The 23147-nt window shown below is 36.3% G+C and overlaps 1 protein-coding gene across 1 annotated transcript in view; it reads right to left on the reverse strand.

Moving 5' to 3' along the window:
- Positions 1-4547: 4547 nt before the first annotated feature.
- NUP35 (nucleoporin 35) overlaps positions 4548-23147 on the reverse strand; it is a 31636-nt gene continuing 13036 nt past the window's right edge. The window contains exons 5-9 of the mRNA XM_061135016.1: positions 11838-11979; positions 9238-9307; positions 8355-8483; positions 6163-6327; positions 4548-5183 (exon numbers count right to left, since the gene is read on the reverse strand). Of these exons, the coding sequence (XP_060990999.1) occupies positions 5106-5183; positions 6163-6327; positions 8355-8483; positions 9238-9307; positions 11838-11979 (584 nt within the window). The 3' untranslated portion in view covers positions 4548-5105. The remainder of the gene's footprint in view (positions 5184-6162; positions 6328-8354; positions 8484-9237; positions 9308-11837; positions 11980-23147) is intronic.

Raw genomic sequence — 23147 nt, forward strand, 5'->3', positions numbered from 1 at the left:
AGAAACGGAGACTCACCTTCTCCCTAGTGTCATAACATGCGAGTGTCTAAACTATGAATAGAAGGAAAGAAGTATGTGGATCATTTGCCATTTAAGTTACTCGGGACATCAGAGACACAGATGAGCTAGAAAACACAAAACTGAAAAGGGAAAAAAAAAATCAAAACACAAAGTCATCTAGCCCAAGATTTGTCAAGGCCATAACCTTTCCTTTATGTGCAAGTTAGAAGATAATAAAGCTGTACATCAAACTTAAACTTTGATTTAAAAATCACAATGCAACACAACAGTCTGTTTGTCTTTTTCTAGTATTCTATTTTTTCTATTATTCTTTCTTCATAGTGTGGGGAAAGATGAGGGGGGCTGGAGAACCGATACAGGTAGTGAGACTAAAGAAGGGTAAACAAGGTAAATTCTGGGTACGTGTGTGCGTGCTCAGTCGAGTCTGACTCTTTGCAACTCTATGGACTGCAGCCCGCAAGTCTCCTCTGCCCATGGAATTTTCCAGGCAAGAATACTGGAGTGGGTTGCCATTTCCTACTCCAGGGGATCTTCTGGTCCAGCGATGAAACTGCGTCTCTTGCTCATGCACTGGCAAAAGGATTCTTTACCACTGCACCACCTGGGAAGCCCAAACTTTGGGTAAACAAGAGTGAAAATGGCAAGGGAGTGGAGGGAACACTAAATAAATTAATCATCTTTAATCTCAGGGGAAAAGATCAAAGTCCCACGCCTCAATCTCCAGCAACTAGCACAATGAATAAGACAAACACTCAGCAAACATTTGACAAATGAATGATGAGAACATTAAAAGAGTTAAGATCAGGTAGCAACAGGAGAGATGGAAGGGGAAGTGCTCCTTAGTTTTACAACACTTTATGAAACTTAATTAACATTTTGGGGGAAAAGGCAAAAACATTTCAGAAAGGAATGAGTGGATTTAACTGCAAACTTCAAAGCTACAGATTACTATCTTTTTAACTAAGATTGGTTTCTTTGCAGAACTTAAGCTCCTAAACACATTTCTACATTTCTTCACTCTTATTGTCAAAAAATAGTAATAACACCATTCCCTTTATGGATCACTGCCTTGTTGTGGCAAAGGGGGGATTTGTGGAACTCAATGAAGCTATGAGCCATGTCATGCAGTCAGCCAAGACAGACAGATCATAGTGGAGAGTTCTCACACAGAAGAACTGTACAAACAAGGTCTTGATGACCCAGATAACCATGATGGTGTGCTCACTCACCTAGAGCCAGACATCCTGGAGTGTGAAGTCAAGTGGACCTTAGGAAGCATCACTACCAGTAAAGCTAGTGGAGGTGATGGAATTCCAGCTGAGTTATTTAAAACACTAAAAGATGATGCTATTAAAGTGCTGCACTAAATATGTGAGCAAATTTGGAAAACACAGCAGTGATCACAGGGTTGGAAAAGGTCAGTTTTCATTCCAATTCCAAAAAAGGGCAGGACTAAAGAATGTTCAAACTACCAGACAACTGCACTCACTTCCCATGGTAAGGTTATGCTCAAAATCCTTCAAGCTAGGCTTCAACAGTACTTGAATCAAGAATGTCCAGGTGTATAAGCTGGGTTTAGAAAAAGGCCAGAGGAGCCAGAGATCAAATTTTCAACATTTGCTGGATCACAGAGAAAGCAAGGGTTCCAGAAAAACATCTGCTTTATTGTCTATACGAAAGCCTTTGACTGTGTGGATCACAACAAACTGTGTAAAATTCTTAAAGAGATGGGAATACCAGACCATCTTACCTGTCTCCAGAGAAACCTGTATGCAGGTCAAGTAGCAAAGTGAGAACCTTACATGCAACAACTGACTGGTTCAAAACTGGGAGGGGAGTATGACAAGGCTGTATACTGTCACCTGTTTATTTAACTTATATGCAGAGTACGTCACTCGAAATGCTGGGCTGGATGAGTTACAAGCTGGAATCAAGACTGCCGGGAGAAATATCAATAACCTCAGATATGCAAATGATACCACTCTAATGGCAAAGTGAAGAAGAATTAAAGAGCCTCTTGATGAGGGTGAAGGAGAGTGAAAAAATTGGCTTAAAACTCAACATTCAAAAAACTAAAGTCATGGCATCTGGTTCCTTCACTTCATGGCAAACAGATGGGGAAAAAGTGGAAGCAGTGACAGCTTTCTCTTCTAGGGCTCCAAAATCACTGTGGATGGTGACTGCAGTCATGAAATTAGAAGACGCTTGCTTTTTGGAAGGAAGACTATGACAAATCTAGACAGCGTATTAAAAAGCAAAGACACCACTCTATTGACAAAGGTCAGTACAGTCAAAGCTATGATTTTTCCAGCAGTCACGTACAGATGTGAGAGTTGGACCATGAAGAAGGCTGACCACCGAAGAATTGATGCTTTCGAATTGTGGTGTGGGTGAAGACTCTGGAGAGTCACTTGGACAGCAATTGGATCAAACCAGTCAATCCTAAAGGAAATCAACCCTGAATACTAATTGGAAGGCCTGAGGCTGAAGCTCCAACACTTTGGCCACCTGATTCGAACAGCCAACTCACTGGAAAAGACCCTGATGCTGGAAAAGACTAAAGGCAAAAGAAGATGAGATGGCTGGATAGCATTACTGATTCAATGGACATGAACTCAGGCAAACTCTGGGATACAGTGAGGGAGAGGAAAGACTGGCGTGCTGCAGTCAATGGGGTCACAAGAAGTTGGACACAACTTAGCAACTAAACAACAATAAAACCACAGTTCATCTGTGAAAACATCCAACAATTCTGCACACACACATACTCAAATATGTCATCTATTTCCTGGTTCTCTTTAAATAAATGATACGATATATACGAAGATAGGTCAGAGACAATACTGGGTAAAAAGAACATACTCAAACACAGCAAACAAATATTTTTAGTTAGAAAGCAAACTTCATGCTCCACAGAGGTCTAAGAAAATAAAATGCCCTCTCAAAACAAAAATCCACAGCCCTTTTACAAAACTGCAACTCAAATATAAATCCAACAGTTTTAATGGGAGAAGTATCCAGTTCTACCTTGAATAACTGAGTTCTGTATGTAATGAAACAGGATATAAAATACAATCCTACTTTAAAAGTTGGAAAAGATTTTTAAAGTTTCAGATAAAAAGTACTTTATAAATGTAATGATAAATAGATTTTCATCCATCCCAGTACACTCTTTAGTATCACTTCATCTCAGAGAACTAAACAAGTCTTCACAGTAGTTTACTGCAATTTAAAAAGGGTATCAAAACCTTCCACACTATGTGTTATTTTAGTTATTCTTTATATAAAGAAAGATGCAGACTACCTAGAGACATGTTCTGTGGTGAAATATTATGTCAATTAAAACTTCCTTTTCACACAAGTGCCAGCTTGAGGAGGTTTTCACTGGCCAAGGAGGATAATTTGAGTAAGACAATGTCTGCAAGCAACTGAAACAGTGAATTTAAAAAAAAAAAAAACTTAAAGCCGTAAGTACATATGAAACAAAAGGATAAAAAAAAAATTTGTTTTTTAAACTCAGAACAGCAGTGGAGGTTGCCAAGGCACCAAAAATTACTCTAAAAATTGATAAAGGAAACAAATTAAATATTTATCCTGGCATCCTGGCATGAATGTATTCCATGATAACCAAACAGCCCTAGTGGATGGCCCGAAGTTCTTCTATATGAAAAGAATTACAGCTAATAAATGCAACGGGAATAAAAGAAAAGCATCATTTTACAAACCTTAATGAAATAACTGATTCATGCAAACTTTAAAAATGTTATATAAAAAGTTAATGGGGACCTTTCCAATGATAGTGTCTGGCTTTTGCCAAATGACCAACCTCAGGATTATTAAAAGTGGGACAACCAGAACTAAATGTCCCCTGGTTTAACATAAAGTCTCCCATACTACCATGAAGTATTCTTGCTCAAACAAATGAGATCAGAATCTAATTAACCTTCTCTAGATATAACATCTAGGATACGGGACAAATGACAGAATAAGTAAAACAAAAAAACTACTGATCAAATTCTGTCCATGGGACACTACAGAGGCAACTCACATGATACTTTCAACAAGTCAAGGTGCACTGAACAGTGGAGAAGAGCAGGGAAACTTTAATTTAAACTTCAAGACACTCCAAAGACAAAACCAAACACACTGTGTAGATGTGGTCTCAATAGTGACTCAAACCAACCAACTGTAAAATTGAAACAAATTTTGGAAACAACTGGAAAACGTTTTTACAGGACTAGATATTAGAACTTAAGAAATTCTTCTTCTTTCAGGTGAGATACTGCCATTGTAATTACATATGGAAATATTCTTTCTTTGATATAACCTCAAGTATTTAAAATCACATCTCAGATATACTTTAAACGAAAGAATGAGAGATTAAACTAGCATGGCAAAATAGTAATGGTTACACGGTTATGAAAGCTGGATTATAGGCAGATGAAGGTTCATGACATAGTTTCTCTATTTCTGCAGACTTCAAACTTTTTGTACTAATTAAGAAATCACTTTCAAAAACGGCTCAATACATATAATTGACAAGTTTATTATCAAGAAACTTCGGTTTTTTAAAATATTGCATTGGCTTTACAAGACTGAAAGATGATCATTCAGGACAAATATAAACAAGGATAATTAAAATATTAAATACTATCTAAATTAAAAGACCCTAATTCAAATTGTTAATTATAATCTTTGTGTCTTGTTAGAAGCAGCTATAGCTACCCTTCATGAAATTCACCTCACCAACTTATGAAGACTACAAAGCCTCACTACAAACTCAATTATATAATTTACAGTAATCAATCAGTTTTTGCAGTTAATCATGAACTATCACAGGAAGCCCAAAATCTTCTTTACAGGGATTTGTTTCTTTAAAATGTATCTCAAGCATCTTTTAAAGTGCGAGCTACAAGTATGCTATATTCTTAAAGAAAAAAGCTTCCAAAGGAAGTATGAGACAGCTATATGACACTGTCAAGAGTGGTTATATAACTAACCGAAGAATCCCAGCAGCACCCTGCTAACTCTGCTTTAGTGTGGCAGTCTTCTCCTCTGTACTTGACGTCTCAGCTCTTCCTACACTACCAGCCGAACATGTATTCCATCGCTTTGGATACAAGACTTTCATCTTTTTTTGGTGTTTGTCTGTCAGAAATCACCTATCAAAAAAACACACATACATAAAATTGTATGGTTATGGTTTTAGTGTCAGAGTCCATTCTAGAGTTAACAGCTAATTTTAAAGTACCAGACACTAAAATGGATTTGTAGCACTAAATTGTATATTTAAAGATTAAAACACAGGCTTAGCTAGAAGATCTATATGCTTTTAAGAATGGCAGAATTTATATTCCTTCAGCAAAGCAAAGTGCATCTACTGCCCAATTAGTAAAATGACAAACACTAAAGCTACAGGAGATGAGGACTTTACAATGATGATTAAAAGAAAAAAAACAACTGAAAGGAAAAATTAAGCCAGTTCTAGAATGATCCCCAAATTTCAAGGGGAAGTCCAACTGCTCTACTAAAGTGTCTTATTTGCTGTCTTAGGACTTGTGTCTGTAGCTGGGCAAGTTTAGAACTCCTGGCTAATTAAGCAAGAGACAATTATATACTGAGTGAGAGTCACAGTATTTCTAGTATTCTTCAATAAACATAATGAACTTTTCCTTTAAGCTTTTTTGAAATGGTAAGTTTTGAAATGGGAGCTGGGCAACGTTTTCTTTTGATCACCAAAATTGCTTCCAATCTAAGGTTCTTCATTTGTGATACCATCAGATTTAGTTATCAACTAATATAGTTTTAGCATTCTCTCACGCCAGAGATGCCCACAAGAAACTTTTTATATATGCAAACATAACTTAGAAAAAACTAAAATAACAACTCTCAAAATGTTTTTTAAAATGACAACGATTTTTTTTGAAAATTCAAGATAAATTTCCACTGGCCAAAATTGTAATTTGTAAAATAGAAAATTTAAAAACACAAAGTGTATTGGTTTCATCGAGGTAATCAATTTCAATAGGAAATATTTAATGGCATTTAATGGCATACAAATCAACCCAATGAAAAAGTTAAACACACACACTACGCACTGCAGCCTTTAAAGTATGTTCTTTCATCCAATCCTTAAAATACCTGATAGTCACTAGTAGAAGCTTTGTATGCTGTAGCAAGAGGTCTCATGGTAGAAATCCGAGGAGTGCTTCCAGGCTGGGTTGGTGTACCTAAGGTTTTGATCGGTGGTGTGAAGGCAAGAGATGGAGATGATAAAGCACACCTGTCACTGTTTTCCATGACGCTCTGGAGAAATAAAGAACACAAAACATCTTATCCACTATTACGTCCAAAGAAAACATCATTAAAAGAAGCATACTTTATTTGATCTAATTCACCTTTCACTAATTTTAGACTTGATAGAACAGTACCTGCTTCTTAGCTAGCATATGAGACCTAATGCTCAAACAGAAATCTCACTTGAATGACCTCAAATATCTACTATCAACTCTCAAGAGTAAGACTCTCCTAACAAACACAATGGAAAATCAGTAAGAAAGACAAGAGAATTTTGGGGGAAGCTGAGGTGGGTAGTAAGTCCATGCTATTTTATACCCAGTAACCCCAAATTTTCCTCTAGCCTCTATGATGATCTGTTACAGCACAATGTAATAATTACACAACTACTCAGCAATCTAAGATTATGATAACAGGAGCCATGTCTAATTCATGCACTAATATATATATATTATATATATATAATGTATATAAGTACCAAGCACAATGCCTGGTAGGTGAAAGTTCACATATATTAAAGAACGATCATGATTTTACAAGCCACAAAGAAAAGTTTAAAGTGTACTCAGTTTATTTAAAAGTATATAGATGTATGTCTCTGTGTGTATATATGAGTCACTCAGTCGCGTCCAACTCAGTGCAACGCCATGGACTGTAGCCCACCAAGCTCCTCTGTCCATGGAATTCTCCAGGCAAGAATACAAGAGTGGGTAGCCTTTCCCTTCTCCAGGGGGATCTTCCTGACCCAGAGATCGAACCCAGATCTCTTGCACTGCAGATTCTTTACTATCTGAGCTATCAGGGAAGCCCCATATAAACATATAGTATTATTTAAATATTTTAAAACAGAAATGACTAATAAAAAAGCTTCACCTTACAACAGCCAAGACATGGAAGCAACCTAAACGTCCATCAACAGAGGAATGGATAGAGATGTGGCACATATACACAATGGAGTATTACTCAGCCATTAAAAATGATGAAATAATGCCATTTGCAGCAACACAGACAGCCCTTGAGATTGTCATACTAAGTCAGTCACACAGAGAAAGATAAATATCATATGGTATCATATGGTATCCACCTATAAATGAAATTTTAAAAGACACAAATGAACCTAGATAACAGAAAGATGCTCACAGACTTAAAAGAATCAACTTATGGTTGCCGGGATAAGGATAGGCAGAAGGGATAGTTACAGGGACATGAACACACTGATATCTTTAAAATGGACAATCAACACAGACGGACCTACTACATAACATAGGGAACTCTGTTCAGTATTATGTAACAATTTAAATGTGGAAAGAATTTGAAAAAGAACACACACATGCGTCTGTATAACTGAATCACTCTGCAGTATACCTGAAACTATCACAATATTGTTAATCAACTATATTTCAACATAAAACAAAAAGTCAGGAACTTCCCTGGTGGTTCAGTGGCTACACTCTGCACTGCCAAGGCATAAGACTCAGGTTCAATCTCTGGTCAGGGAACTAGATCCCACATGCTGCAACTAAGATTTGGCACAGCCAAATAAATAAATACAGTTTTCAGGAAGTTTTAAAGAATATATATAAATAAATCTATTTGATACTACATTTTAAAAAAAAGCTTCAGTCTTTCTAAAGAAACCCTCAGTTACCATTCATATGGAATATTTCATTCTGAAATAGCACCACTCCTTTAAAGTACTTAAAGAATCTGATGTTGCTTTGTGCAAAAAAGGGAATGGGTTAAAAGTTAAAAGACCTAGAATGTAGGCCTCACCTTAACAACCCTGGGTAAGTTACCTAAGACCTCTTGACCTCTTTACCTGTAGAGTGAAGGGGTTAGGATATATTATATCTAGAGTATTGTGACTAAATATCTTTGACTTATCATAAAAGAATGCTATAACATCATCCATCACATTTTTAAAAACTAAGCAACAGCAGCACAGTGAAGCAAAGTGACACGCCACCAATGTTAGTACTTAGTTCTGTGTTCTTCATATAAATTAAGCTGTTTTCCTTACATCAGCAATAACTTACTTTATCTATACATGGTTTTACACCAATCATGATAGATTCTCCAAAAATTCTTCCATCTTTGCTTAAGGCTTTTCGGGCCTGCAATTTAGATTGATAACGAATATGCATCCAATTTCCTGTGTTAGACATCTGCAAAAAATGAAGTTTTTTCTTAAATTAAAATATAAAGTATATAAAATTCAAATTTTCTATTAGAAAATAGAAACATACAAAATAAATCCGCTTCTAGTTTTTATCTGATGCCCTGTAAAAGCTGTATACTAGAATTCAACAAAAATTCTATTTAAACAATTTCAGTATCTCTAATTCTTAAATCTCTTATATAAAGAATATGTGGCAAATATTCTCTAAAAGCAAAGTAATTTTCAAAAGATAATTGTTTCTTACAAAAAGGTCTTATCCACACTTGCTATGAAATTTTTTTAAAACTGTATTCATCGATCTGATTTTTTTGTAGGAGTTAAACAAGTCAATCTCTAGCAATAAAAAAAAGATTTGTTATTTATAATTTATTGTGCAAGGTAATTTAAAGAGAAAAAAAAAAAAGCTCTCTGCAAAACTAAAGAAACTCTACGAACTCTAAGTAAGAAATATCCTTTTTGTTTTCATTTACCCCAATAAAACAAGCTCAAATTGGAAAACTTTCACAATCTTTTTTAAGAGACTGTGAACTATTTTTAAAAGGGGGGAAGCCTGAAACTCTCACTTACTTATCTTCTCCTTTTTTATCAAATACTATGCAACTTCCAGCCTGTCAGACTCCAACAGATATATTCTTTGAAAATTTTAAAAAAGAAAGAAAAACTTTTAAGACATTCAGCAGCAAATTCACAGATTATCTTTCCTCAGCTTAAATCTTGAACTGAAAAGAATTAAGACTTACCACATGTTTTAAGATATTCCCATATTGTGCAAATTGCAATAATATATAGGAAGCAGATGCCTGAGGAAACCTGGGGAAAAAAAACTTGCCCAATCAACTTCAATAATGATGAATGCAAATTAACTTACAAGCATTTCAAGATAAACACTCCCCAGTTGTCTAGTACATTAATAAGAGACCCTTGATCATTCTGCTTTCCTCTATTATTAGTTAAATCTATTCATTTGCCCATCACCCAAAAGCAAATTATGTTAAAATTAGTTCTGACTCAGCCACTTTTTTCCATCTCCAAATTCCTTCCCTGAAATTTCTAAAATTCAAGTCACAGTTCTGCATATAACTTATTTTACGTGGGTATGTGTATGTGCATACATGCTTGTGAGGGGGGTGGAGAAACACTGAGATATACTACTACGGTTATTAAAGAGCAAAGAACTTTACATTATACAGAGTCATATCAATATATACTGAGCACCACCTGAAAATTCAAAAATGTGTTCCTGAAACAAAAACTCAGAACCAGAATCAATGGTAAACAATCAATTAAAAAGATGGCTACCAAAACTTTAAATGGCCTTATTTCTGTATGGAAAATTCTAAGTGATTTTTACTTTCTTCTTCATAAAGCGCTGAATGTCTTGACTATCACAATGAGATATAAGTTTGATAATTCAAATAATAAAGCTATTTTCAACTTGAAAATCTGGAGTTTCCTTAACCAATAACTTCAGTTATCTGGAGCTTGAATTAGAAATTTAAAGGAAAAAAATGTGAGTCACAAAAATAAATAAGAAACTCCACATATTAAAATCTATGTGACTAAAATACTGCATTCAAGATTGGAAAATTTTATGTTATGTAAGTTTGGATATAAGGTTTCTAACTCCAAAGAAAACAACAAAAAAGTCGGGGTGACTGCAAAGCAGTACTAAAAAATACCAAAACCAGAGAGAGAAATAATGTTTGCACTTGAGGGAGGCACTTGAGAAATAAAACGTAAGAGTCTAGGACCACTCTGAGGAGAAACATTCCAATATATCCTGTCAAAGAATCACCCTACTCAAGAGGGAGGGATATATGTATACTTATGGCTGATTCACCTTGTTGTGCAGCAGAAACAAACATAACACTGTTAAGAAACTGTCCTACAATTAAAATTTTTTTAAAAATCATTACCCTAAAAAAATAAATGTTATTTCATGACCCTGAGTCAGAAGGAAGAAGTCAAATCATCAAAGGAAGAACATATATAATGTATTTTAACTGTACTTTTTAGCTGTACTTCCCTATAAATAATCAAAAGATGATATTTTATCCCTTAGAAGAAAATGTTTCCGTTCTTGCAATTAAACTCATAAGCAGGGCTACTAAAATATAAAACCAACAGAAAATATATGGGTGGGAAAGGATAAGTCTTAACAATGAAGGACTAACAGAAGTATAATACTTCAATTAATTTATGCAACTATTGAGGAAGCTTAAAAGTGATACCATTACTACTCAACTTGAAAAACACACTTGAGTGGACAGATACATTCAAAAACATACCAACAAGCACTTCATGAGAGAATACAAAAATTTAAACACAAACACCGAAAAAAAAAAAAGCAGCAGCAGTCAGCCCAATGGCTGTGGACACAGGGCTGAGGGTGGGCTTTCTGGAGAGCAAGGAAAAGCAAGGACCCTGCTTTTTACCTAAACACAATCAGCACCAACGACTCTCTCTGGAAGGTGACACAAAAAGCAGGTGGCAGTAACTACCTAACGAGGAGAGAAACTGTAGCTGCTGGGGAAAAGGTAAGAAGGAAAACTTCACTGTGATCTTACACACCCCTCTGAGCTTAAATAAATTGAATAAAGTACACTAACACCCACCCGTGCATTGCTCTCTCCTTCAAGCTCACGTGTTCTTGTATTTTTCACCCCAAAACTAGGTACAGTGAGGTCCAGCAACAGCATGACATCACACTGTCAAATGCATCTAGGACTGCCGTGCAGTTTCTATTAATGTTCGATATTCTACAGCTAGTAGGTACCAATCCTGTGGCACAGTATGCATATATACACAAATACAATTCAACTCGTTAGTTCAAAACTGGTGAAGTCCAATATAAGCATAGACACAGTTCCAACAAAGGAAGGGGCTTCCTAAGTCTAGTGGGGCAACCCTCTTCCAATATTCAGCAAATATGCTGAAAAGAAAATAATTTAAGAAAAGGCAAACAGAAAAATGATGGAAAAACTATTAAAAATCAAAAAGTAATATACATGCTGAAATGTCAAGGGCTTCCCTTGTGGCTCAGCTGGTAAAGAATCTGCCTGCAATGCGGGAGGCTTGGGTTCGATCCCTGGGTTGGGAAGATCCCCCGGAGAAGAGAAAGAAATGTCAAGAGAAGAGAAGAAGAAATGCCAAGGTGATATATACTGAAGTCTGCAACGTACCCTGAAATGTACCAACAATAACAAGAAAGATGAATTTAGGTGAATCTAGGTGGATAAATGAGTGTCTGCTATGCAACTATTTTAGTTTTTAAAATATATTTGATAATATTCATTAGAAAACATTGTTGCTTTAAAGGTAAATTATCTAGAAACCTTACCCGAACACAGTCACCCAAGTGTCATCAAGGTGATCTTCAGATGTCAGAGAATCTCCTTGAGTATAAAAAGGATCCAACTGGGCAGGAGATAATGTTGTCTTTCGGGGTTGACCAATGTTTGCTGGACTAAACATACTTTGCCCTATATTAGTATATTTAGTAAGTTAGTTACCAATATAAACATCTTGGTTTATTTTAAATGAAAGCTTTAGTTTTAAATGGAAAAGTATATTAAAAGTTGGCAATTCCATAAATAATTCAGAATATACACTGTAACCAAATCATAATTATATACTACTATACAGTTTGAGAGGAAACCATTAAAATTTGAGTGTAACTTATGACTTTGCAAATTTATTTTTATTACAAATTTCTAAATGTTTTATTAATTTCCAGTTAAACCTACACCAGAAGGATCTCCAGTCAACCTCAAGGACTTCTGTTGGACTCATCTTCCAAACCCACCACTTTCATTATGGCACCTCTGCCTTAAAAATAGTCAATTACTTCTCATTAGACACTACAAAATACAACTGCCTTGGTCTCCACAATATCAGTTCAGTTCAGTTGCTCAGTCGTGTCCGACTCTTTGCGACCCCATGAACCGCAGCACGCCAGGGCACCCTGTCCATCACCAACTCCTGGAGTCCACCCAAACCCATGTCCATTGAGTCAGTGATGCAATCCAACCATCTCATCCTCTGTTGTCCCGTTCTCCTCCTGCCCTCAATCTTTCCCAGGATCAGGGTCTTTTCAAATGAGTCAGCTCTTCGCATCAGGTGGCCAAAGGATTGGAGTTTCAGATTCAACATCAGTCCTTCCAATGAACACCCAGGAATGGTCTCCTTTATGATGGACTGGTTGGATCTCCGTGCAGTCCAAGGGACTCTCAAGAGTCTTCTCCAACACCACAGTTCAAAAGCATCAATATACTTCCAACCTTATTTTTCCCGTGTGCCCCTCAACAGTACTACCCTAGTCCCTAAGATGTGAATGTAGTTTTCTCTTATTCAGGTTATTTCTATCTGAAATGTCTGATTCTACTTTTTCTTTTCTTATCCTTCAACAACTACAATTAATGAGTACCTCATGTCCAACATGTCAAGCTAAATACTTTACATGGTCATTTTATCTCAGAAGCTCTGTCCTACTGAGACTACATATTTCTGAGAAACAGAGACTTTAAATGTACACTAAGGATCATTCCGGGTATCAAAGATACAAAAAGTGACCAAGTCAGACCAAAGGGAGAAAAAAAAATCTCTAACAGAGCTTAAATTCTCATGGAAGAGAGACAAGCAAATACCTAGTATGTTAGAAAACAAAATCCTGTAAGAAAAAAAATCATAATGCAGAAGAGTGATAAGGAATACATATGCAGATAGGAGTTAATACCCAAAATACATAAGGAACTCATACAACTCAACAGCAAAAAACAAACAAAACAAAACCAATCCAATGTAAAAAAAAGAAAAATGGAAAGAGGAACTCAATCAACATTTTCCCAAAGACACACAAATGTCCACAGGTACAAAGAAAGGTGCTCAATATCAATAATCATTGGGAAAATGCAAATCAAAACCAGAATGAGATATCTCATGGCTATTCATCAATGACTATCATTTAAAAAAAACCAAGAGATAAGGGTTGGTAAGGATTTGGAAAAAAGGGAATCCTTATACACTGCTGGTGGGAATGTAAGTTAGTACACACGCTATGAAAAACAGTATAGAGGGTACTCAAAAAAATTAAAAATAGAGTGACATATGATCCAGCAATCCCTCTTCTGAGCACATAGCCCAAGAAAATAAAAACAGGATCTCAGATATCTACACTCACATGTTCACTGAAGCACTATTCACAACAGCCAAGATATGGATACAGTAAATAGATGGATAAAGAAGATGTGCTACGTGAGTCCAACGAAATGTCATTCAGCCATTTAAACGAACGAAGTCCTGCCATTTGTGACAATATGGATGGACCTTGAGCGCATGATATTCAAGATGGTAAGTGAAAGAAGTCAGACCAATACTGTATCACCTCATTTATATGTGGAGTGTAAAAAAGCAGAACTCGCAGCAGTGGTTACCAGGGACTTGGGGAGAGGGGACATGGGGAGTTGTTCTGGTCAAAGGGTATAGTTGAATAAGCTCTGGGGATTTAAGTACAGCATGCTGATTATCACTAATAATACCAGATTACATACCTAAAAGCTGCTAAGAGAGTAGAGTTTTCTCACCACAAAAAAAAAAAAAAGAAAAGAAATGGTAATTCAGTAATATGATGAAAGGTGTCAGTTAACACTAGGATCATTTTGTGATATATCAGTGTAGCAAATCAGCACACAGTATACAATTTAAACCTGACTGTCAATCACAGCTCAGTAACTCTGTAATGTTAGTTTCCCTCTATTATATCCATAAGTTAACCTGCAACAGTAGACTTATACGTTACTTCAAGAATCAAATAAGAACTCACACAAGTTAACTATTTTAACGAGATAGAACTTCAATACTACGAATGACGCACTTGGTACAATTATTATTTTGCATCAACAGCACAAATATATTCAGAGTCAAATCTAAAATAAAAGACTTCCAAGAATGATCTCCATTCTCTTGCCTCCAAGCAGTATCAAACCAAAACTACAGCCTCAACAGAATTAAAAGTCAAAGGCATCAATAAAGTAAAAACTGAAATGTAACAATGTGATTCTAACTAAAGAGGAAAAATATGATCATTTACAAATTTCAAAATTCTTAATTCTTTATGCCACACAACTTGAATTCCCTTACATCATCTGGACTCAAGTTTAGAAATCAGAATTAATCTAATTTAACACATTAATATAGCCTTTCCTTAAGAAAATAAATAAATAATTTCAGATCACCTCAGATCTGTTAGGCTAATTAAGAAATCTATTTAATTCAGAACACTATCCTAGCCCCTACTAGAAAATAAGAGAAGATGCTCAAAACTGATTTTTTTATGTTGGGTCGTCAAGAAATCGGGCTAAAAACGATTTAGCAACCAGAATCTTGACAAACAAATATTTAAATATTTTTATAACAGTAATCGAGCACAAGAAGGTATGGAACAGTTACAAACTCTAGAGAAAACAAAAGGATATCCAAGGAGGACATGGAATTCTAGTATACTACATGGTTCAGTCTATAGATGCACCTAATTTTAAAATTAAATTCATGCTTAAGAGAGACAATACAAAGTAAAAAACTTAAAGAATGTTAAACTGCACAGGATGCTAGAATACATTTGGCCACTTTTCTTTTCCCTAGCAATTATTCTTTTCTTCATCATCACAGAGGCATTTAATAGGTATAAAATATTTCTAAAATAAGCCTGATTTAAAATGAAACACCCTACTTTAATAAGTGAGCTAATCAACTTACCAACTTTCCTGCTAGGAAATACAGAGAAGCACACAAAAGATAACCTTAAGTAAGTTTAGTTCTTACTACAAAGACATGCCTTTAACACAATAAAAGAGATGGTAAAAAGGCATTTTAGTATAAAATCTAAAGCCAATTCAAAAATTTTATGTCCTGTATTACCATTAAGAAGGTACAACTTAGCTTTGCTATTTCATGTAATAATCTTCAAGGAAGAAATTAAATGAAGGATCAAAATAAGACAACCATTATGACCTTTAAAAATAAAACAAATCAAAATTAACTCTCAAATAAATAAGCAATCTAATTTTTGCCCCATCAACTACTCTGAAAAACATAATGACTTATACTAATCTAAAACTATTTACATAACTTTAGCATAATTGTCCCCCCACTTTGTTAATGTTTCATTGGTCCAGTAATTTTACTTCCTTTCAATCAGACTTCTGGTACCTGCAAGCAATGCTTTGTAAAATGAAAAAGTGTGCCTATCAAACCACATCAAATTGTGTCTCCCTTGGTAAACCATTACTCAAACAGTCTTAAGATCAGACTGGAAGTGGAGGGCAAAAGAACTTATTACCTTTTATGAAAATGTCTTCAATTAAAGAGCAGATTCAATTATTTCAAAATAGACCACTAACCTAAATGAAAATAAGAGACAGAAGGAGTGGGAAATTTTAAAGAGATACATGGCATATGAAACTTGGGAGAAAAAGAGGTTCCTGGCAGTGCTGCTACCTTCTTATCATGAAACAACATATAAAAAAGAATTTGGTCTCAGTCCAAAGAGATGTTTGGCCTTTTCAGGTTCCTGGGAGATAACCCCTACACCCTAGGAATTTCCTCAGCCAGGAGAGTGTCTTTGTTATTTGTGGCAGACCCCTCAACCTCAAGTGAACCTAACAAGGTGACTCCTAGTGAAGCAGGTCATGACATAATGACCACCCATAAAGACCGTTCATGTTATTAAAAAAGGTCACCTCTGGGCAGAAGAAGGGATGGAGACCGAGTCTGGCCACTTGACCAATGATGCAATCATTTTTATGTAATGAAACTCCAATGAGACCTCAAGGCATGGAGGCCCCCTGAGCTTCCCTACTCGCCAGTACTCTGAGCACTGTGCCATCTGTCCATGCCAGGAGGATAACATGTCACAGTTCTTGTTTGGAACAGTCCCGGACTTCAGCCCACGTATCTCTTTCTTTAGAAGGTTCTAATCTGTATCTTTTCTACAATAAAACTAACTGTAAGCATTGCACTTTCAGTGGATCCTCAATCTGTCTGGTGAATTATCAGACCTTAGAGTGGGCTTGGGAAAGCCTGAATTTGCAGCCAGCAAGTCTGAAATGAAAGTGGCCCTGGGGACCCTTAAACTTACAGTCGGCACCTGAAGATAGAGCAGTCTTGCAGGGACTGTATGCTCAGACTTGCAGTTTGACAAACGCATGGTACCCGGATGAATGTAACAATATCCAAAATAGTACAATGAACTGAACACCAGTGTTCATCTCCAGCCCTTGTCAGGTGACTAATGACAATCATTCTGGAAAGTCCAAGGTTTTGGAGACCAAAGAAGGTGTGAGACAGACCCCTGGTTGAAAGCAAGGAAAACCAGTTTGAGAGAGGATATGATAAGGGGTGAAAAGGCAAGCCCCTCCCCATCCTGTGCAACTACCCCACCCCCGTTCGAGAGAGGATATAGTAAGGGAGGGAAAGGCAAGCCCCTCCCCATCCTGTGCAGCTACTCCACCCCCGAAAAACCAAGGTGTCCCCTTGGAAAAGAAACGCCAATAGCTCAGGACTCAGCAGGTCCCGGTCACAGAGGAGAATAACTATGTAAGAGTGAAAATCTGCATACTGAAAAGAAGACTTCTCCCGTTCTACATTCAGAACAGCAGCTTAGACATTAATACTGAACATTAAAGAACTTTTCTTTGGGAAATTTAAGAGAAAGGACCTATATATGCTGAAATCAGAGATTTTTCCAACAAAAATTTGTCTAACTGTCTAATGCTCCTACAGCAAAGCCCAAAAAGAGACAGAATAACCTCTCTCCACTAATTTCCCCTTTCCTACCATTGTCAACACACATACACACACACACACACACACACACAGACTCCAAGTAGCTATTTAGTGCTTCATTCAAATACATATGCCTTCACTAAGAAAAGGCATAAGAGATTTAAAAAAGAGACACAGAGAGAGGGGAAAAAAAAGATCTAGAAGAAAACAGACGGTATAAACAGGAATAAAAGTCCAACCTGAAGTTCACTGGTAAGTTATTTTAACCATGAAACAAGACAGGATGCTACATTTTAAATACTTTAAGAGAACAGCAGCAAAAAAGATCATTGAATATTAAAATATCAAAATAAATTATTAGATGCACTGGAAATTGATATTATGGACATCTTTCAGAAAGTAGAATACAGATATAAAAGACACTCTAACACAGAAAAAGTAGAAATTTAGAAATCTCTGCAGCACTCACACACAGAATAAATTCCAGAGAGATAGAGAACACAGAAAACAGTGGGAAAGCTATTATCCAATACAAGGAAGCTTGCCAAAACCCAGGGTAAGTGTCTTGATTTAAAGGATCCATCAATTCCCCCAGAAAAAGAAAGTCCCAGAGCAAGGCAGATTTGTGGAAATGAAAACACTAACCCTACAGAGATCTTAAATTTTTTGAAACCAAGCCCCTACAGCAACTTAGGAACCATCACTGCGTATGACATCTGCAGAACACTGGAAGCCAGAAGACAAAGGAATGATGCCCCCAAAATTCCGATCTAGAACTCTATACGTGGCCAAACAAACAACCCACTATAAGGAAGATAAAAGGCATTTCAAACTCAAGGTCTTAAATTTTATTTCCCATGTAAGTTTTCCTAGAAAGGTACTCAAATATGACCTTCACCAAAATGAGAAAATAAACTAAGAAAACATGTTAACTAGGAAAAATAGATCAACTCTAGAAACTTGCTAAGGCAAATCCTGAGGTAGGAGTTGTACATCGTGCTGATACAGGAAACAGCCAGGAGAGAGGCTGAGAAGGAGAGGTTCTCAGTTTAAAACGAAACAAACAAAAATGAAACTGTGAGCATTTTTAAAAAGACATAGCAGCAGAACATTTGCTTAAAGGAAGCAAATGGCACATAGAAAATTAGACAAATGGAAACTAGAAACAATTATTAACTAAAGAAAAATTAAAATTTTACAGGAAGAATAAATTATACTACTCGATGAAACACTGAACAGCACTTACATAATCTTAGTAATATAAAACACTGACAAAGGAATAAAGTTTGATATATTTCAATTCTATTCAGATAATGCAGGGGACATAAGACAATTTTCTTCAATTACCTTAAGATATAGCAACTTTAAAAATGAAAATCAAGAATCAGCAATATAATTACATACAGCCGACTAAGAAATGGCCCTCCAAGATGGCTACATCCTAATCCCCAAAACCTGTGAATGTTACTTTAGACAGCAAAAGAGATTATGCGTTTATGATTAAGGATCCTGAGATGAGAAGACTATGGAGGATTATTCAGGTGGACCCCCAATAAATCCATTAGTGTCCTCACAAGAGATGTGATGTGATGATGCAAAGAGATTGGAGTGATACAGTACACTTTTAAGTTGAAAGAAGGGACCACAAACCAAAGAATACAGGTAACCACTAGAATCTGGAAAACACAAAACCAAAGAGCAGGGGAATGGATCCTCTCTAGGGCCTCCAGAAGGTAACCAGTCTTACCAACACCTTGACTGTAGCTCAATGAAACTGATTTTGGACTTCTGACTTCTAGAACTATAAGAAAATAAATCCAAGCTGTTTTAAATCACTGAACTTGTGGTAATATGTCATAGTGACAACAGAAAGCTAATACAGCAACTCGTTCAGGTAAGGGAAGCTAAATTCCAAAAGGAATAGCTCTAAGGTCTGGACTGGCTAGTTCTGGAGGAATAAAGCTAAAGACTGCAGCATTTCATTATGGTACTGCATTTAAGTACTATGTGCTATTTTTAAACAATTTGGAATTATTACTTTGACTAAAACATAACATATTATTATCCCACTAAAATTAGAGACCAATCAATGGTACTATGGCTAGTTTGGCATGAAACTAAATAAATTTTGGTGATTAATTTTAAAAAGTTAATGCCACAGGCAGAAAAATGGTCCCCCAAAGATGTCTATGTCCTAATATCCAGGAGTTGTGAATATGTTACATTACATGGTAAAGAGAAATTAAGGATGCTATGGAATTAAGATTGCTCATCATCTCATCTTACACAAGAAGATTATGCTGGACTAATAGAGTGAACCCAACAGAATCACAAAGGTCTTTAAATGGTGAGGGGAAACAAATGATGTTAAATAAAGGCTCAACTAACCATGGCAGGCTTTGAAGTTGGTAAGAATGTATGACCCAAGAAATATGGGCAGTTCTAAAAGCTGGAAAAGAGGAGAAGAAAGCAAGATTCTCCTCTAGAACCTCCACAAAAGAACGGAGTCCTAATAACACTCTGATTTTAGCCCACTGAGACCCATTCCAGACTTCTGACTTCCAGAATTTTAAAATAATAAATGAGTTGTTTGAAACCACTGTAATCTGTGATAATCTGTGTCAGCAGCAATAAGAAACTAATATAATCTAGATTAAGGCTAATGTTTACTCAATATATTAAAGAAAAACTATGCCACGCCAAGTTGAACACAAATATTCCAATCATCATTTGGTGTTGGGATGTCACTGCCTCAAAACACTATATACATATAGGAGTTTCCTCTGTCTGCTCTAACAAACTACTACAAACTGAGTGGCTTAAAACAGCAGAAATTTATTCTCCCACAGTTCTGGAAACCAGAAGGCTAAGAACAAGTTTTCAGCAGAGTCTAACACCTGCTGAAGGCCAGCAATCAAAGAATTCCTTGCTTGCTGGCTCCTGTAGCTTCCAGAGACCCTGGTGACTTTTAGTATTCATTGATCTATGGCTACAACACTTCAATGTTTCCCTCACTTCATATCACCTTCTCTTCTGTATATCTCTCCTGTCTGTGCCAAATTTCTCTGTGCCTCTAGGAACACTTGTGATTGGATTTAGGGCACACTTGCATCCAGGTAATTACCAGGATTATCTTGCCCTCTTTTCCTCTCTCCTTAACTGTCCACTCTCCTTGAGAGACATGCCTCTCAAGATCCTTAGATTAATATGCTTTGGCCACAAAAAGCAGTACTCAGGATTCCAAGAGTTACAACGTCAACAAGTCATTTTGGGGGCCACCATTCAACTCACTACAACTCACATCCATCAATTCACTCAGTCAAGCAACATTTACTGACATCCCTTTATACCCAGCTCTGTGACAAGTAAACAATGAAGATATATGGAAGGAATCTCTGTCCTAAAGATCATAACCCAGTAATGGAGAAACATAAAAGCCTAGCAGAGAGAGTTCCATAGGCGCACATACAAGGAACAGCTAAGCCAGATCAGAAAAAGAAGTGTCAGGGAAAAGTTGCTCACAGAAAAGTCAGTCCTTTATCTGCTCTTCTGAGAACACTATTAGAATTATGAGTTCCTGGCATCAACAAAAGCAGCCAGAAATGGCTATAATCTAAACATCCTACTTAACCTGTTAACAATATGCTAACACAAATAAGGATTCTAGCTCAGTACATGTAAATGCTATACTATTTGCGAGAGGTGACAAGTAAATGAAAGAACTTCTCAAGGAAAAAAAAAAACCTAATTAAAAATAGGATGAAAAATAGAGGAATACTTAAATACCAGCAGCAGAAAACTGATCAGTGAGGATGGGGAAAGATAGGGCAAACATTCAGTATTCTTTACCAGAGGCAATAATGGTTAAAAAGTTTCTGAAATTCTTTAATCTCAACTACCTACTTTGTTATATGACCAACATTTTCCTGCACCAGAAATAAGATTTTAAGAGAGATTTTTAACCTCAGTTACAGAATTAAAAACTAATCAGAATCTCCTTATTGGATACAAGTTCAGTTCAGTTGCTCAGACCTATCCGACTCTTTGCAGACCTCCTGGACTGCAGCACGCCAAAGCGTCCCTGTCCATCACCAACTCCCGGAGCTTGCTCAAACTCATGGATACAAAGACCTCAGCATAAAACAGCAATTCATACCATTAAGTCCTGTGATGTCTCTTTATAAAAGCTGTCAACCTCCGAAAGTTAAAAATTTACGTATTATAGAAGTTTTCGTTTATTTAACATTAAATGTAAGACTTTAAAAAATTAAAAGTCTACACATTCTCCTTCAATTTTCTCAACTCTTTTTTTCATTTTCCTGTTTAGTATCGACCATGCATCATAGTCCTCATGCCAACAACATGTTTTCAAAAGTATTCTTTTTCACTTATGTCCCATTAAGACTCTCTATACATAAATTCTTAAACTCAAAGGAGCAGCAGCAGTGACTCCCAGTGGCCAACTTTATGACAGGGATGTTTTCCTATCACAGTTTTTATATTTTCACGTATGGTTTCTAAAGTTGCAAGAACTTCATAGAAGTTACAGTATTAGAAAAAATAGATTAACAAAAGGAAGTTTAATTAGCTTTAACCCTGTACTCTTCTACTTGACAGCAATAAGAATATTATAATGTATGCTTTTTAGACAACTAAGAAATGCTTTAAAACATATAACACATTACTTAAATTACATGCTTTTGCATTTCCAATGTCTCTGGAGTCACTGACTGACTCACCCAGTCACTATTAGAGCAAACAGTCAAGCAGCAAGGTATTATCACACAACGGAGCATGTCACCCACCTATTTGTTTGATCAGATTAAGATGGCTAAAACCTGAACTAATTCCCCTAGAAAATTTCACCTCAAGTAAGTAACTGAAACAGAAGTGACATCCTAGATTTTTCACCATGATATGTGGTAGACAGAAATCTAAAGACATCACCCCAAAGTTTCTGTCCCTGGGTTTGATTGATTGGTAATTCAACCAAACTCTAATCCAAGTATTGCTGTGAAGGGATTTTACAGATAGAATTAGGTTACTTATCAGTTGATCTTAAAATAAAGAACTACCCTGGACTACTGCAGTGAGCCAAGGAATCAAATGATCCCTTAACAGCAGCAGATGGCAGAAAAGTCAAATCAGAACTATGAGAACAGATAAGTCAGAGAGACTCAAAGCATGTGAAAAGACTTGATCTGCCACTGCTGCTTTTGAAGACAGAAAGAAAACCAGAAGCCAAACAATGAGGGCAGCCTGTAGACACTGAAAACAACCTATGGCAACAGCCAGTAAAGAAACAGAGACCTCAGTCCTACAACTGAATGCAACTGAATTTGGCCAATGACCTGGATGCAGATTCATGCAGAGTTTCCAGAAAAGAACAGAGCCCTGCTAACACCTGAGCTATAAAGAACCAAGCTCTGCCCAAGACATCTGACCACAGAAACTATGAGATAATAAATGTGTGTTGTTTTAGGCCATTAAGTTTGTGATAATTTGTTACAGCAAAAATTTTTTTAAAATACTGATTTTGGTACCAAGTAGAATGCTGCTGTAACACCTGTAAGTGTGGGCATACTGTTAGAATAGGGCAGTGGGTAGATGCTGAAAGAAATGTGAGGAACATGACAGAAATAGCATTGAACAAACCAGTAGTAGAAATCTATACTTTAAAGAACATTGCCAGTGATGGCTCACACACTGCTTGAAGAAATCAAGATCTGGAGGATAAAAAGATCTGTTTGTCATTGGGTATTATTTTTGTCACCCATTTTGCCTTTAAACACGAGTGTTTAGCACAGTTCGTTTATATAATTGTCCATTCGATTCATTTAAATCTACTGTCTTGCTATCGCTTCTCTCA

This window comes from Dama dama, chromosome 33, assembly GCF_033118175.1.
Source record: "Dama dama isolate Ldn47 chromosome 33, ASM3311817v1, whole genome shotgun sequence".
NCBI lineage: Eukaryota > Metazoa > Chordata > Mammalia > Artiodactyla > Cervidae > Dama > Dama dama.